Source organism: Ambystoma mexicanum, chromosome 2q, assembly GCF_040938575.1.
Source record: "Ambystoma mexicanum isolate Mex_15411 chromosome 2q, UKY_AmexF1_1, whole genome shotgun sequence".
NCBI lineage: Eukaryota > Metazoa > Chordata > Amphibia > Caudata > Ambystomatidae > Ambystoma > Ambystoma mexicanum.
The window spans coordinates 357,240,547-357,258,056 of NC_090924.1; the positions used below are offsets into that span (position 1 = coordinate 357,240,547).

Below are 17,510 nucleotides of genomic sequence, written 5' to 3' on the forward strand. Positions count from 1 at the left end.
AAGCTTTTCCAACTCTGCCCTGAGGAGAAGAAAAAGGAAGGATTCCTTTATCAACGGCGCGAGGCCAAGAGGAAGACGGTCCTCGCGGTGCCTCTGCTGGATGACATTTGGGATGAGGGCCTCGCCCTCCTCAAGAACCCTTCCACTACGCCAGCTAGAAGAGACCGGTACGAGAAGAAGTACCGGGTCCCGGACGCGGCCCCCCTGTGCCTCCGGGCGCAGCCTACCCCGGACTCCGTTGTCTCCGCGGCGGCCAGGAAGAAAGCGGGGGGGGGGGTGCGGCCTCCACATCGACTTCCCCACCGGACGGCGAGGGAAAGAAATTGGACACTATGGGACGCAGGGTCATCTCGTCTGCAGCGACGATTAAAGAGCGGCCAACGCCTTGGCTATCGTGGCCCGCTTCGACAGGGAGCTATGGTACAAACTGGCTCCCCTGCTGGACTTCCTACCGGACGACAAGAGGGCGGATGCCCTGGAGATCCTACAGGAAGGTGAGGTGGCGTCGGACGACGCCATCACTATTGCGACGGACATCGCCGACACTGGGTTTCGCCAGTTGGGCAACGGCGTGTGCCTTAGGCGGCGTGGATGGCTCAAGGCTACGGACTTCCGTCAAGACGTACAGACCAGAGTCCTGGACATGCCGTTCGATGGGAACAACCTGTTTGGGAAAACAGTGGACGATTCCCTTCAGGCCATTAAAGCGGACACTGAGACGGCACGGGCCCTTGGGGTTCTGCAGCAACGACGGACGCCCTTTCGGAGCGGAGGCAGGGGCGCCTCCAAAGGTTCCGGCGGCGGTTTCTCCACCTACCGTCAAGCGGCCCGCTCGTCGTCTCAGGAGGCCTACAGAGGACGAGGCAAGTCTGGCGGACCCCGCCGTCGTCGCCAAGGAGGTCAAGGCGGCAAAGCCTCGTCGAAGCAGGATTGAACCGGCCGTGGGGTCGGGCCCCCACCGAAGCACCCCGGTGGGAGGCCGGCTGGCGAGCTTCATCAGGGTGTGGGAGTCCATCTCCACCGACCGTTGGGTGCTGGACGCCTTAGCCCGGGGCCACGTGCTCGAGTTTCAAAGAAGGTGCCCGCGCGTTCCCCCCGTGGCCAGAAAAGAGCTTCACATCCCTCAGCTTCTCCTGGAGGTAAGGGTGATGCTCAGGAAGGGCGCCATCGAACTCGTCCCAAAGAGGCTTCGGGGCTCCGGAGTTTACTCGAGATACTTCCTCGTGAAGAAGAAGACTGGAGGATGGCGCCCCATCCTAGACCTGCGACGTCTGAACAAATTCATCAAGGCGCAGAGATTCCGGATGGTCACCCTCCAGCACGTCCTGGGTCAGCTGGAGGAAGGAGACTTCCTGTCGTCGTTGGATTCGGAGGATGCCAACTTCCATATTCCCATCCTAAAGGGGCACCGAAAATTCCTCAGGTTTGTGGTCCAAGGGCGTCACTACCAGTTCAAAGCCCTCCCCTTCGGACTACGGTCGGCACCCAGGGTATTCACCAAGTGCCTTGCACCGGTGGCGGCGCAGCTGCGCCGCAAGGGGATCCACATCTACCCCTACCTGGACGACTGGCTCATCCGGGCCAAGACGAGGGAGCTCGCCGTGGAGCACACGGCAAGGACCGTCCAACTTCTCACGGACCTGGGATTCTCCGTGAACTACGCCAAGTCCCACCTGGTACCCGCGCAAAACGCACTGTTTCTGGGAGCAAAGCTTGACAGTGTCCCTTCTGGCCTCCCCGTCGGAGGAAAGGACCAGGTCCATCCTGGGCAAGGTACAGCGGATGTTGGCTTCCGACGCGGCCAAGGTGAGGTCCATCAAGTCCCTCCTCGGAATGATGTCTTCTTGCATCTACCTCATTCCCATGTGCAGGCTCCGGATGCGCCCGTTGCAGGAGTTCCTGGACGCGCGCTGGATCCAAACGACGGGCGGCTTCGAGGAGAGGATCACACTCGACGAGAGTTTCCGCCGCGCGGTCCGGTGGTGGGGCACCCGCGCGCATCTGACGGCGGGCATGGACTTCCAGACCCCAGACCACCAGGAGACAGTGACCACGGATGCCTCCCTGGAAGGGTGGGGAGCGCACACCGAAAATCTACACGCGAGAGGCCTTTGGCTCCCGACGGAGAAATCCCTACATATCAACGTCCAGGAGCTCCGTGCAGTGTTCTGGGCCCTCAGGTCCTTCCTTCCGTCCCTCAAGGGCAAGGTGGTGAGGATCTTCACCGACAACACCACCACCATGTTTTACATCAGGAAACAGGGCGGAACCAGGTACCCAGCACTGTCCAAGGAGGTGCAGGACCTGTGGCATTGGGCCGTCGCCCAAAGGATGTTTCTGGTGCCGTTTCATCTGGCAGGGATAAAAAACACCATCGCCGACTCACTCAGCAGGGAGCTGCGCTCGTGCCACGAGTGGGAACTACGGCAGGATCTAGTGGATCGCCTCTTCCGACGGTGGGGCACACCCCAGATCGACCTGTTCGCGACGGCGACGAACTCCAAGTGCCGGAGGTTCGCCAGCAGGTTTCCCCAGGCGAGGAGCATGGGCGATGCTTTCTCGTTCCCCTGGGAGGGCCTGTTCCTCTACGCGTTCCCTCCTTTGCCACTGCTAATCCGGCTCGTCAACCAGCTCAAGAGGTCACGGTGCAGGATGATCCTCGTCGCACCTGCGTGGCCGAGGCAGATATGGTTCCCGGACCTTCTGGACTTGTCAACGTCCCCGCCAATCAAGCTGCCGGTGGACGCGGATCTACTCTCCAGGGAAGGAGGCGCCATCCTCCACCACGACCCGAAATCGCTGAACTTGCAGGCCTGGCTCCTGCAGCGCTAGAGTTTGGAGGATACGACATACCGGCCGACTGCAGAGAGGTTCTTGCAAAGGCCAGGGCGTCCTCGACTCTTAAATGCTACGGACACAAATGGAAGAGGTTCTCTGTCTGGTGCCACGCACAGAAGATTAACCCTCTACGGATTATGGTTCCCCAGGTACTGCCGTACCTGCTGACGCTGGCCAAAGCTGGACTGGCACACGCGTCCATCAAGATTCATCTTGCTGCGATCTCCCGATACACCAGAACCACGGGGCGGACGTCCTTGTGGTCTCATCGTCTGGTGAAAGAGTTCATGAAGGGACTGTTCAGATCGTTCCCACCGATGAAGGCTCCGGCCCCGGCGTGGGAGCTCAACGTGGTGCTGACCAAGCTCATGGGACCTCCGTTCGAGCCTCTGCACTCGGCCCCGTTGAAGTTTCTGTCGTGGAAAACAGCGTTTCTTGTGGCCATCACCTCCGCACGACGGGTGGGAGAGATCCAGGCCCTTTCCTGCAAGTCCCCGTACTTGACTTTTCACGACACGAGGGTAGTGCTCAGGACGCACCCCTCCTTCATGCCCAAGGTACCGTCGGACTTCCATCTCAACGAACCCTTGGTGTTGCCTGTGTTCTTCCCGTCGCCTTCGTCGCCGGCTGAGAGGACTTTGCACTCGCTGGATGTGGCTAGAGCGCTGAAGTTCTAAGTGGACCGCACGAAGTGTTTTCGGAAGAAGTCACAACTCTTTGTGAACTTTGGACCTGTCAATCAGGGGAAGGCTCTCTCGAAGGCTTCCATTTCCAGATGGCTTTCCGGCTGTATCATGTACTGTCATCGGTTGGCAAACCGACCGCTGCCTGACCGTCCGAGAGCCCATTCCACCAGAGCAATCGCAGCTACCACGGCGTTCCTTTCTGGTGTGCCCCTGCTGGACATATGTAGGGCTGCTACGTGGAGGTCGATGCACACCTTCACGAAATTCTACTGCGTCGATCGGGATTCCAGGGAGGAGTCCAGGGTCGGCCAAGCAGTGCTGCGCAACCTGTTCGCCTGAGGTGAGCCTGGTGAGTAGGTAAGATGCTTAATGTTGAGTTTGATGTAATGCTTAATGTTGAGCCTTTGCCACCTCCCGTGGTTGTGCATGTGTACTTAACTGTAACTGTTGTTCTCCAGCATGGGTCTGGCATGGATTCACATGCGAACCCTCCCGCCTACCCCTCTGCGGCTCTTCACTTGGTCATACTGCCACTTCACGTGCTTCCAAATCTGAAGATGGCTGCCAGAGGCGGTGCTTAGGTAGAGGGGCAGTCATTGGCTGTGGTCAGTATGACGCAGAGACCAGTGATTGGTTACTACTACGAAAGACAGATCAGAAACGAAACTGATACTGGTTTTTTCTTTACCGGGAATATTCATGAGCATGTGAATCCATGCCAGACCCATGCTGGAGAACAACAGTTACAGGTAAGTAACTTGTTCCATCTGCTCAATTTCTCGGAGCAGTCCAGAATAAAAAGTCTCAATTCCTGAACCTCTGTATGTGTTCAAACCAGTAGGTCTAGTCAAGATAAAACAGGGAAAGCCCTCCAAGAAAGAATCATTCCCAGTTCTAGAGAATGGTCTAGTGATGACATAGACAGAGTCATGTCAAGGATGTCATCATTGGCAGATTTCCAAGCCTAAAACCCTGAACACTTTCTCTCTTATACCCCCAACGGGTCAACACCCTCAGGCTCTAAGGATCCTATACCCCCAAGTAAGAAGTCCCGGGTTGAAGCTCCTACTTCAGACCCCTTCTTTATACAGCCCTATTCTCAATATCAGGGAGATCCATCCTTTTGTGAGGATCCAGATTTGGGCATGTTGGAAGAACAAACTGTGGTGGGCTACTATGGGGATGATGAGGACCAGGAGGAGGACCCAGAAACCTTCAGGGTAGAACCCCCGGTTACCGACTCCCCTGTCGACAACCAGCCTCTCTTGAATGAAGTTCTGACCAGAGCGGCAGAACACTTCCCCATTGACACCCAGGGTGCTCAGGAAGAGAAGGACTTTGCCGAGGAGTTAGTGGGAGAAAGGAGACCTGTTGCCCAGGCCATCCCTATCCTTAAGTCAATACAAAGAAGGATAGGCCCTTCCGTTGTTAATCCCAAGCTCACTAGGGCGGTAAACCCCAGAGTTGAGAAGCTTTTCAGGGCAGCCCAAACCCTGGACGATGGATAAGATCATCTAAGCATAAACCTAATGTACCTAATAAAACAATCATTTTGGCACAAAACTTTCTAATAGATACCACTGAATCAGATTTTACAACCTCACTTAACGTTTCGTACAGAGTGTTAAAAGGTGCTTCACTTATTTTCCTAAACAGAGATTATTGCCTCCAAAGGTATCTGGCTTTAAGTGATATAAGGCATAACTTATGACGGATAATTGCATTGAGGATTGATATCGATAAACCAAGAAGTTCTTTCCACATTTTCCCCTGAATAATGTTAAGGCTCAAACTCATGTTCCCCAACCTAGCCGGTGCAATTGAAGGGCTCTGCCACATGCCCTCCACATGGCACACATATAGGTTGAAGAGAGTTGGCGCGAGGGAGCAGCCCTGCTTGACCCCTGCGTAAGTAGCAGTGGCCTCTGAAAGAGCACCTTCCTTGGTCAATCGAACCCTAACAGAGGTATTCATATGAAGCAGAGCCAAGAGATGGACATTCTTACGAGGAATACTCATGGCTAACATTTTTGACCAGTCTAGCTCTAACAATTCCGTCAAAGGCATTCCAAAGGTCTAAAGATGCCAAAAAAAACTCTCCTATATTAGACTGATGAACCGTGTCTCTTAAGTGGGCCAGAATATTCCCATTCAGATTAGTTCCCAAACCCTCTCTAAACCCACCTGAAATTTACTGAGACGGGCGTTCATCCTTATCGCTTTAGATAGACCTTGCTAGCCGCATCTAAAAGTGCTATGGGTCTATAGTTATTGGGATTGAGAACATCACCCATTTTAAATATGGGAACTATGATGCATTGAACCCAGGAATCGGGAATAGTATGGGTCACAAAGATGTAATCAAATATTGGTTGAAGTAATTTAGCCCATATTTCCAGAGCCGCCTATATAACAAAAGGTAGTATGCCATCCGGGCCAGGCGCTCTAGACGGCTTAAGTTTATTAATAGCCCAAGTGATGTCCCTGAGATCCCAAGAACATTCTCTTAACTGGAGAACCCAGGTCCAAGTCTAGTACCATAACAAATTTAGAGGGCAGGACACATTTTATCTTGTCGTAAGTGCACCATGCCTCTGATTGAATTGGGGAAACATCAAACCTTCACGCTTGGTTTCTGAAAGGTTGAGGTATAAGGATTGGGACCTCCCTGAAGACGTGATGGAGGTGTTGCTCTCGGCCAGACGGCCAGCAAAAAAGTCCCTGTACCGTTGCCGTAAGTTCTGCGACTGGTGCAGGAGACAGAATGTTGATCCTTTCCAATTTTCCATTCCTCTGGTTTTGTCTTTTCTGCTTTCTTTAGCCCACAAGGGCCTTCAAGTGGGTACCATTAAGGGTTACTTGGCGGCGCTGTCCCTATTTAAGTGCTCGTCTGAAGAGTGTTCTTACTTTAAGATACCTTTGATTTCGTAGTTCCTAAAAGGGCTGACTAATGTGTTTCCGCCGTCCCCTTTCCAGGTGCTGGTTTGGGATTTGAATTTGGTTTTGAAGTTTCTGATCGGTGCTCCGTTTGAGCCCTTGCACTCTTGTCCTTTGAGACTGTTGTCTTTCAAGACAGTGTTTTTAGTTGCGGTTACTTCCGCTCGCAGAGATAGTTGCAGGCAGTTTCGGCAAAGCAACCCTTTATCTATTTTCCATAAGGACAGGGTTGTCCTTCGGGAGCGGCCTTCTTTTCTGCCGAAGGTCGTGTCTGATTTTCATTTAAGGCAGAAGGTGGTAGTTCCGGCGTTTTATCCTCCTCCGCATCCTGGCAAGGATGAAGAGGCTCCATGGGTTGGATCCTAGTAGAGCTCTGAGCTTTTACATTTCACGGATGTCCCGGTTCAGAGTGGACGATCAGCTCTTTATTGGCTATGCTGAACACCGGTTGAGCCAGGCTGTTACCAAACAGACCTTGTTTAGGTGGATTTCCTCACTATTACGGAGTGTTACCGTTTGGCGGGTACGGACCCAACGGTAGTATTACGTGCTCACTCTACTAGGGGCGTGGCTACCTCCATTGCCCTTCAGCAGGGTGTTACTATTCAGAATATTTGTGAAGCAGCCACATGGGCTTCTTCACGTACTTTTGTAAAGCATTACGCCCTGGATTCAATCCACAGGCAGGATTTGGCCTTCGGTAAGGCGGTTCTTTATTCCGCCATTTGATTGGGTATTCTAAATTTCTAAATTCTTTTCCCACCTCCATAGTTTGGTACTGCTTTGGGAGTTCTGTCATAGATATGGAATAAGTCGGAGGACACAATCCTCCCGAAGAACAAGTTACTTACCATATCTGGTAACGTTCTTTTGATGGGATGTGCCTCCGACGTATTCCACATCGCCCTCCCAACCTGCCGCTCTGGAGAATTTCCTATGCGATTGCAGCTTACGTTTCCGCAAGGCTATCTACAGTCAGACTGGCAGAAGATTGGTACCACACTTTCTGGGAAAAAACTTCAACTGAGGCTGCGGGCGTCGTGCGTCCTATATATAACATCCGGTGTCGTCGACCCTCGACGGAGGCCCTCAAGGGACATGGGATCGATGCAGGACGCCCTCTACCTAAATTTTCCGCAGCAGCACAGCTGTGGACATTACCTGTCATAGATATGGAATACGTCGGAGGAACATCCCATCGAAAGAACGTTACCAGATATGGTAAGTAACTTGTTCTTCTGAGAATTCTCCATAACAGCAGGTTTCGAAATTGGTGGATCATGGGAGTGCTACTTTTGCTCCCAAGGCCAACTTGTGCCATACAAATATACTCATGCAATGGTAACTCTATATGTTTGGTAATGTGTAAAAAGAATACAGAACATAGCTTGGGGACGTTGAAAGCGTATGACGCATGTGTTATGGTCAAAAATGTCATTTTCAACTCATGCGCAAGCTAGATTGATAGTGTGCTATGTACTAGCTCCTGGATCCCCAGAAGTATCTTCTGTCTACTGGATGATGACTTGATACCCACAAGCTGCTCTTGTCTACTGGCCATCCAATTTTAATTTCGATCCCTGGCAATGTAACATTTTTTTCTGTTGCAATAATTGAATCAATATGCACATGTAGATAGCTAAAAGCAGCAGATCCTGGCAGGATATGTCCACTACTAATTTGTAGACTTGCCATTATGCCGTTAAGTCTTCATTTCTGATGTTTGTTAATCTGCTTAGAATCACATGCTGTGCATAGGTCCGACATCCAGTGGTCACTGCGGAGTATTGCATTTTGTTTTTCGTAGTCGAAAAGGGGACGTCGACAAGGCGTGTCTGAAACACTATCCCTATAGTGACGTGCGTTGTACCCACAATCCCTCACGCGTCGAGGTCCCTCAGATTGTTTTTTTCCGCCCAGCTTCTGGTCGCCTTCACGCGGAGCTCCTCGAGAGACATTGCAACTCATCGACCTCTGGTCGTGTTTTATCTAATATTTATAACCCATCCCTCGACGCAGTTGTAAGCTGTTCTCCGCCGAAAAGAATCTTCGACGGAGGGTCGAGCGGAAGAAATCCTTCGGCGCTGCCGAACACGTGGCCTGGCCTCGCAGGCCATATACAGTAGGGAGAGTGGGGTCGTGGGACATCTCTGGGTCTTTTCTGAGAATGCCTTTCCTTTTCCCCTTCCTTTCCCTTGGGGTGTTTATCGCGATTTATTGCCTCGGCTATGGAGAGGACACCGTTTAGGTTTTGCCCACTTTGTAAAGGCAAATTCACTTGGAAGGACAAGCACTCACGGTGTAACCGCTGCTTGCCCCTCGATCACAAGGAGGAAAGATGCGCGGCTTGTCGGCTTCTTAAGCCTAAAACTCTAAAAGACCGAAGGGTTAAAAGGTGGGCGGCCTACGCAATGTCGAAGGCCGAAGGTTCACCCGCCGCTGCTACCACCGACAGTGACGAGGAACGCGATAACACGACCTCCGCTACGGAAGTCGAAACCCCCTCTAAGGAGCGCTTACGCGCTTCGTCGTCTGTCCCCGGCCCCGACGGGCTCGGCTCACGCCCTGCTTATGGGGATGAACACCCCGGCGACACAGACGCACACAAAAATCCACATAAGCACACAACCCACGGCTCTTCTTCGACAAAGTCGAAAAGACCTTCGGCGCCCAAGGAGACGCAGGTTCCACCGGCGGCCTCCTCGGACCGTTCGGGTTCGAAGCCCCTCTCGCAACCGCAGCCGCGACCTGCGACTGGGCTTTCGGCAAACAAGGGCGCTGCCACCAAACCATCGGCCGGTGCGCATCAACAGAAAGCGCAGACCGCCGTAGAGCGTTCGATACCCATAGCGTCGAAAACTCAAGCTTCCGCCGACAAACGAGTCACCGATAGCTTAGCAAGGATCGCTGTAGCCGACGCCCAAAAGCGTACGCCGAAGATTTCGTCGAGCGTTACGCATAAGTTAAAGGATACGCCGAAAAAGCCCGAAGGGAAGCAGGGACTACCCCCTTCAGACAGGGAGTCTCCCGACACACCGGAAGGTTTTTCGGAGGGCGACGGGACACTTTCCTCGACGCTTTGGGAGAGGTCGAGCCATTTCGAGTTAGATAACCCTATGTTTCCCCCGCCAGACCGCTCTGGGGTACCCCATGAAACTATGGAAAGACTCCACCTCTGTATGGAGAGGATGGAAAAGTTCATGAGCACCCAGGCCTCTCGAACACACAAGAGGACCAGAGAAGGGCCTCAGGAGGACCCCAGGGCCAAAAATCCGAGGCTAGTCGATCCCCAGCAGGACACAGCCTCAGACTTCCAAGATGTATATGACCTCACTGGGGAGGAGCAAGACTTCGAGGAAGAAGATGATTTCATGGACAATGAAGAACAGAACCAGGAGGAATGTCTGGAAGACAGAACAGACATTATAGAAGAAGGCTTCGGGGTTAACCCAGAAGAGGGACCTTCACACCCCTGGCAATCACCATCAGTGTATTCCGACACTGATGTCCTAAACCTAACTCCTCCGGACAATTCTCCAGTTAGGAACACGTCTCCAATTGACGATCAGCCGACGTTCAATGCACTGTTGCGCAGAGCAGCAGCGCATTTCGAACTCGACACCGGGGAACTCTCTCCAGAATTGGACTTTGTAGAAAGAGTGATTAAGGAAAAACCCCCGGTCAGCCAGACCATTCCACTCCTCGCTTCAGTGAAAAGAAGGATCATACCTTCGCTGTCCACTCCCGCTATGATCAGAGGGGTCAATCCACGGATTGAAAAACTTTTCACTCCTTCACCCTCAGACCCCCTCTACATTAGGGGACATTCCATTCCTGATTCCCTAGTGGTTTCTAATACTAGAAAGAGGGCAGGGGTACCACTTTCCACCAGTGAGGCACCCCCTGACAAGGAGGGCAAAAGGCTATATGCCCTTGCAAAGAGAGTTACTTCCTCGGCTGCCTTCTCAGCAAGAATTGCCAACAACAATTCGCGCAGTGGGCCAAACTGCGAAAAGACGCAGAGGAAGCACCGGAGCCTTTACGTACGCGCCTACTGTCAACTATTGGCGAAGGAACCCAAGTGAACCAGAGCATTGTTAAAAACTCTCTGGACGCGGCAGAAACAGCAGGACGTTCCTTGGTACAAGGAATACTCCTAAAGCGCCATGTATGGCTGCGCAACTCAGGCTTTAAACCAGAGACACAGGCGTCTTTGATAAATAAACCTGTCGAGGACGCTAACCTCTTCGGAAAAGCGGTAGATGAAGCCCTAGAGATGGCTAAGAAAGAGTTCGACACTATCAAGACTCTCGACCAAATCTCTAAGCCCACTACCAGGCGCGGCTATGGCAACAAACGCTTTTTTCGTGGCCAACACCAACAACAAAATCAACATCAGCAATACCCTGCCACCAATTACCAAACCAATAGTGGGCAGTACAGCCAAAGAGGCCAACGCCGGGGCAAAGGGAGAGGTCGGGGATCCACCCCCAGAGGCTCCCAAGCCCCCAACAACTCCAAGTGACGCGAAGATTCGCGTCCCCTCCCATGCAACACCGGTCGGGGGCCGGATAACATCCTTTCTTCCTGCATGGGAGGAGATAACGTCAGACCGTTGGGTACTGTCCACCGTAGCCCACGGATACTGTATCGAATTCAACAGTTCCCCATCCTACAGACCCCCGAGGGGACGTCGCATGACACCGGAACATCTTGCCATCCTTCTCCAAGAAGTACAACAACTGCTGGAAAAAGGAGCCATAGAGGTCGTGCCTCTATCTCAGGTAACGGAAGGTATTTATTCAGTGTACTTCCTTGTACCCAAAAAGGATCTAACCATGCGCCCTGTATTAGATCTGCGCCCAGCGAACAACTTTATCAAACCCCAAAAGATTCGTATGGTAACCTTACAGGAAGTAATCCCACTGCTTTCTCAGGGAGATTACATGACAACATTGGACATGAAAGATGCATACTTTCATATTTTAATGTTGCCAGCGCACAGAAAATACCTCAGGTTCATGATAGAGGGCAAACACTACCAGTTCAAAGTGCTACCCTTCGGCATAGCATCAGCACCAAGGGTATTCACGAAGGTGCTGGCAGTGGCAGCGGCCCACCTGCGCAGGTTGTCCATCCCAGTTTACCCTTACCTCGTCGACTGGCTCATAACAGGGGATTCTTACGAAACATGCTTCTCCAATACCCAAAAGACAGTAGACCTTTTGTTCCAGTTGGGCTTCTCCATCAACGAAAAGAAGTCCAGTTTAGACCCCAGTCAAATCAAGCAATTCCTAGGGGCTCTAATTCAAACAAAGGACGGCCTCGTCTTCCCCTCCAAAGAGAGGGTCCAAAACATGCTGTTTCAAATCCCTCAATATGTAACCGGTCGAGAGGTGACGGTACGCAAAGCAATGCGCTTGCTAGGAATGATGGCGTCGTGTATTTATTTGGTACCTCACGCGCGCCTGCGCATGCGCCCAATGCAAGAGTGGCTCAACAGCCAGTGGTGTCAGGCCAGCGGACTATGGGAGGATCTAGTTGTGGTCTCGCAGGCCTTAGTTCTCTCGCTACGGTGGTGGACAAAGGAAAACATGGAAAAAGGGAAACCCTTTGCCACACCCGCGGCGGAAGCCACTCTAACCACAGACGCATCCCTCACAGGATGGGGGGCGCACCTATCCCATCAGACTGCTCACGGAGTGTGGACTCCGAACGTAGCATCCAAACACATAAATCTACTGGAGCTACTAGCTGTGTTCAAGGCGCTAAAAGCCTTCCAGGAACACCTACAAGGCAAAACAGTAATGGTCCTTACAGACAGCACCACGGCCATGTACTACATCAACAAGCAAGGGGGCACCCACTCTCCAGGCCTGTCCAAGCTGGCCCAGAATATATGGAAGTGGGCTCTCAAACAGAACATGTTCCTACTATCACTACATGTACCCGGGGAACTCAATCTGCTAGCAGACAGCCTCAGCAGAGATTTCCCCCTGCCCAAAGAGTACGAATGGCGCCTGCACGAAGACATCGTCTTCGACGTCTTCACACAATGGGGATTCCCAGAAATAGACCTGTTCGCAACCCTGGAAAACTCACAATGCCCAAGTTACGCCTCCAGGTACCCCCAGAACCAATCCAAGGGGAACGGTCTGTCGATGCAATGGTCAGGGAAATTTGTTTACGCTTTTCCCCCGACTCCCCTTCTCAACAAAGTGGTGCACAAGATGCACCAGGAACAAGTGACCATGATACTAGTGGCCCCAATGTGGGCACGACAACCATGGTTCGCTCACTTGATGGAGATGTCTCTATCCCCCCCAGTAAAACTCCCCTGCCCGTACAACATGCTGTCTCAGGACAAAGGCAGGACGCTGCATCCATGCCCCCAGAACATGAACTTAGCAGCTTGGCTCCTGAGATCATAGAGTTCGGACATCTACAACTCCCGCAAAGATGCATGGACATCCTCAGGGAAGCCCGAAAACCGAACACTCGCCACTGCTATTCTAGCAAGTGGAAAAGATTTGTCATCTGGTGCAAGAGTAAAAGCATCAACCCTATTGACTGCTCTCCCACACATGTGGTCCTATACCTCACCCACCTATTGGATTCAGGTCTAGTGTTTAACTCCATTAAAGTCCACCTAGCTGCACTTTCTGCATACACCACTTCCCAACTCAAAGTGTCGTGGTGGAGGATCCCTGTTATAAAGGCCTTCATGGAAGGAGTAAAGAGAATACACCCCCCGATAGCTGACCCAGCTCCCGGATGGGACCTTAATGTGGTACTCACCAGACTCATGGGCTCTCCATTCGAACCCATGCACAAAGCATCTCTTAAACACCTCACGCTTAAGACTGCTTTTTTAATAGCTATCACCTCCATCAGGAGAGTAAGTGAACTTCAGGCTCTTTCTATTCTAGACCCCTTCGTTACAGTTCACAAAGATAAAGTGGTTCTACGCACTCACCCTAGGTTTGCTCCTAAATTTATTTCTAAATTCCACGTAAACCAGTCTATAGAACTACCAACGTTCTTTCAAAATCCTTCCAATTTGGGAGAAAGGACTCTGCACACACTAGATGTACGCAGAGCGGTCATGTTCTACATGGAAAGAACCAGACCACTGAGGAAGACTAATCAGTTCTTCGTCTCGGTGGCAGCAGGAAGAGAAGGAGATGCAGTTTCAAAATCCACTATTTCTAGATGGATTGTTCAATGCATCACTCTCTGCTATACTCTTGCTAAGAGAGAACTGCCCTTTAGGCCAAGAGCACACTCTACTCGAGGCACGGGGGCATCCATAGCATTCATTGCAAATGTTCCCCTTGAGTCCATCTGCAAAGCGGCTACCTGGAGTTCTGTGCACACCTTTACAAAACACTACTGTCTAGATACACACTCTAGATCTGACTCCCAGGTGGGACAGGCAGTATTAAGACACCTTTTCTCTACTGTTCCTTCTCATAACCCACCGCCAACTCCGGGTACTGCTCGCTAGTCTATGCACAGCATGTGATTCTAAGCAGATTAACAAACATCAGAAGAGAATGCATTACTTACCGTAAAGGCATTTCTGATGATTGTATCTGCTTAGATTCACATGCGCCCGCCCTTCCTCCCCGCTCGGATGGAAGGAACATAGACTTCCTTTATATATCTCTCTTTTCTGTACTCACTCACGTCTAGAAGGCTCCCTCAGGGCAGAAAAATACAAACAGAGGGACCTCGACGCGTGAGGGATTGTGGGTACAACGCACGTCACTATAGGGATAGTGTTTCAGACACGCCTTGTCGACGTCCCCTTTTCCACTACGAAAAACAAAATGCAATACTCCGCAGTGACCACTGGATGTCGGACCTATGCACAGCATGTGAATCTAAGCAGATACAATCATCAGAAATGCCTTTACGGTAAGTAATGCATTCTCATACTTCTCACAAATAGGGGTTGGTTTGAGATGTAGAGGGAATACGATCTTTAGTTTCATTTAAAGTGTACAAATTATATAGATTGTTTCTTGGTACTTTGGGACAGAGAATGTTTCTCAGCCAGTCAAACAGTAATGGGCAGAAATAGGAGCAGGACGCCACCAGTGCGCTGCTTGCAGAATCCTGACGGTGCTGCACTTGCAAAGTGCTGATATAAAAAGGGTCTGCATAACATACAGGTTTGAAATGGGGGTAGATGGATGGGGGCCCTGTTTGCAACCCAAATAATGCCCCCCCGCCCCTCCTCGCCACCCCCAAAAAGAAGCCAGCAAGCAGAATGTCAAATTACCCAAAGTAGAAAGGGGTGGGGTGTGGTGTATGCCAACAACAAGGGAAAAGAAGGCCCGAACAAAAGCATGCTCACATAAGGCTATGGTGCAGATGGGCACGCAGTGACATGAACGCAATGAAAGTGCACCAGACTTTTGCTCTGTGTAATTTTGAGAAAACAGAACTTGCAATGTGTGATTAGGTAGGATTTGGGCAAATCGTAGCATCAGATAAACTAGATGGGCTGTTGCTTCATACCTACTGACAGTATGGCTGATTCCATCTATTCCCACTATCACTGTGATACTAGGTACGTTTACAATCTCTTAACAATGTATTGCCAAAATATTTACTCAGACATGCAGCCAATTCCTTTAGACACAGTAAAGAACTGCTGATTAATTTGTTATACCTATTGAATTCAGATGCTTCACTCAATACTTTAGCATGCTTACAATGTGTGGTGGCCTTATTGCAATGTTTTTCATGTTACATGACTTTACAGGTGGCCTCACCAGTGTAACACATAGAATCGCTATTCAGAGTTGTTTCAGTAAAATGGAGGCAGTGTTTGGAACCTCCTGTGTGGCTACGGATAATGCAATATTCAGATATTTGTTAATCCTCCTCTCTCGATTGGTTGAAGTCTGCTTGTTTTAATGTTAAGCTGCCTGCATAATTTTCCTTGCTTGATAACTTGTGTATACAACACATAAAGGGAGATAAACGGTCAGTTAAGCATTTGCATTTCCTCACAAATACTTTATCCTGCTCTTTGGTTGTGTATTAAGTCCACAATCGGCTTCTCTTAAACATTTGCCCTTCTTAATCCCTGTTTTGAGGATGGGGTGTTTCATTCTAAAGGACATATTCAAGCCAATTTTTTCTGTTTGACTGACAGTCTTCCTGGGCTCATTGGGAGGTGGGCTGAGAACTAGCAATGTCAATGTGCAGCTGTTTCTCAGTGTCTTGCCATTTGCGATAAAGCCTTAACACATACAGCGATCAGGATTCCCAATCTCATCTTGCTGTTTTATCTTCAATGCTCACTGTAAATATTACACTAACTCAAATATTTTCTATGTCCCTGCTTGCCCTTCTATCTCTGGTCTGGTTTTCTGTTCTTGACTTTGGCTTCTCTCTTTTTCCTTCCTCTTCACTTGCTGGCTGGTGTTGCGCATCCTTTTGTCTAATCAGGAGGCCATTCTAGCAGAAGAGTCCCAAAACATGCTGTTTATGTCCAATCAAAATCTGAAGCTTCCCCCATGCAATAGTGCACTACCTAACCAGTCCCTGGGCTCCATGACTGGGCTGGGCCAGCCAAATCTGAACTCTGTCCGCCAGGTGAGTTGTTAAAATACTGTTGAGGATCTTAGCCATGTGTGGCAAACCGCGCAGAGCAAGAGTGAATGTCTCGCAGATGAACATGTTCCCAAGTTTGCAAGTCACTGACCACTAGGTCTTGCTGTGATTCGGTCTGTGCTTGAGCTATGTCCTCACACTGAGGCCGCAACTAGCTACCCATAATTGACCTCCAATCCCAGTGAGCACATCAGCAGTCCAGACCGGATTGCAGGTAGTCCCTTCGTGTCCTTAAAGGCAACTTTGCTTCTTTGTGTTTTGAGAAAATGTGATCCCTTGCAAGTATAATAAAAAGACTGGCATTTTCAGCATATGCTTTAGGTAGTTGCCGCTGTGTGGTTTCTGTCTGGAGCTGAAGTTCTGAGCTCATCAAGGGGAAATGGGTATGTCTAACATTGTGCTAAAACCTGTGGTTAGTAGAAGCCTGGTGTTGTGTGTTATATGTATTGTTTCCAATAGGGCCCCTGCTGGTGAGCAGAGGGGGCTAGGTTTTGAGGGGATTGGGTCCTCTGACGTATTCCATGTCTATGACATGTAATCACCACAGCTGTGCTGCTTCGGAAAATCTTCTGCGTCCTGCGTCGATGACGTCGATATGCCGCCCTCGAGGACCACCTACGACAGCCGACATCACTGGATGTTATAAGTAGGACGCACGACGCCCGTAGCCTCAGTTCCGTTTTTTCGGCGAACATGTTCGCTTCGGAGATCTTGGCGCGCCTCGACCCTTTAGAGTTTCTGTTCTTTCTCGGTTCTTCGAACCTGTTCGTATTGTGAAGTATATTCTTTGTGAAGATGTCTACCTCGTCTTCCACCCTGCGTCCGGGCTTTAAGAAGTGCGGGGACTGTGGCTCCAAGATTTCGTTGACGGACTCACACAACGCCTGCCTCTGGTGCCTCGGGGAGGCCCATGACATGGATGACTGTGTCGACTGCCAGTCGCTCACGTCCAAAGCCTTGCGGGAGCGCAAGTAGAAGTTGTCGGTAGGTAAGGTGTCCAAGCCACGGAAGTCGAGGTCTGCAGGGCTTTCGATGGATGATTCAAGGGGCGACTCTGCATCGTCGTCAGAAGTCCAGTGGGTCTCGGTCCCGCCACTCCTCTGCCTCTTCGAGGAACTCCCGTCATCGGTCGCCTTCCCCGTCCTCATCCGAGGACTCTGCCCGCCGGCGAGTCGCTTATCCCACCAAGCATGCGACGCCGGAGGAATGGGCGTCCTTCGGGAAGAAAATGTTAGCGATTCTCGAATCGCAGGGCACTGGTCCGTCCCCGCCTCAGAGTGGGGACGGTCGAGAGACACCGCTCGCACGCCTTCGGGCTCGGGTGGTCGGCACGATTCGCGGGAGAGGTCCCGCTCGGACAAGGGGAATCGTTCTCGTCATTCCCGGTCCTCGACGCGCTCATGACCGTGTGCACCTGTG

At 51.1% G+C, this 17,510-nt stretch overlaps 1 protein-coding gene across 3 annotated transcripts in view; it reads left to right on the forward strand.

Moving 5' to 3' along the window:
* Positions 1–17,510, forward strand: part of TNRC6A (trinucleotide repeat containing adaptor 6A) — an 853,894-nt gene that overhangs the window by 497,982 nt on the left and 338,402 nt on the right. For 2 of the 3 annotated variants that reach the window (XM_069647380.1, XM_069647381.1), the window contains one exon: positions 15,927–16,073. The exons of the other annotated variant lie outside the window; for it this stretch is intronic. In XM_069647380.1, coding sequence (XP_069503481.1) covers positions 15,927–16,073 — 147 coding nt within the window. The remainder of the gene's footprint in view (positions 1–15,926; positions 16,074–17,510) is intronic. 3 annotated transcript variants of the gene reach the window in all.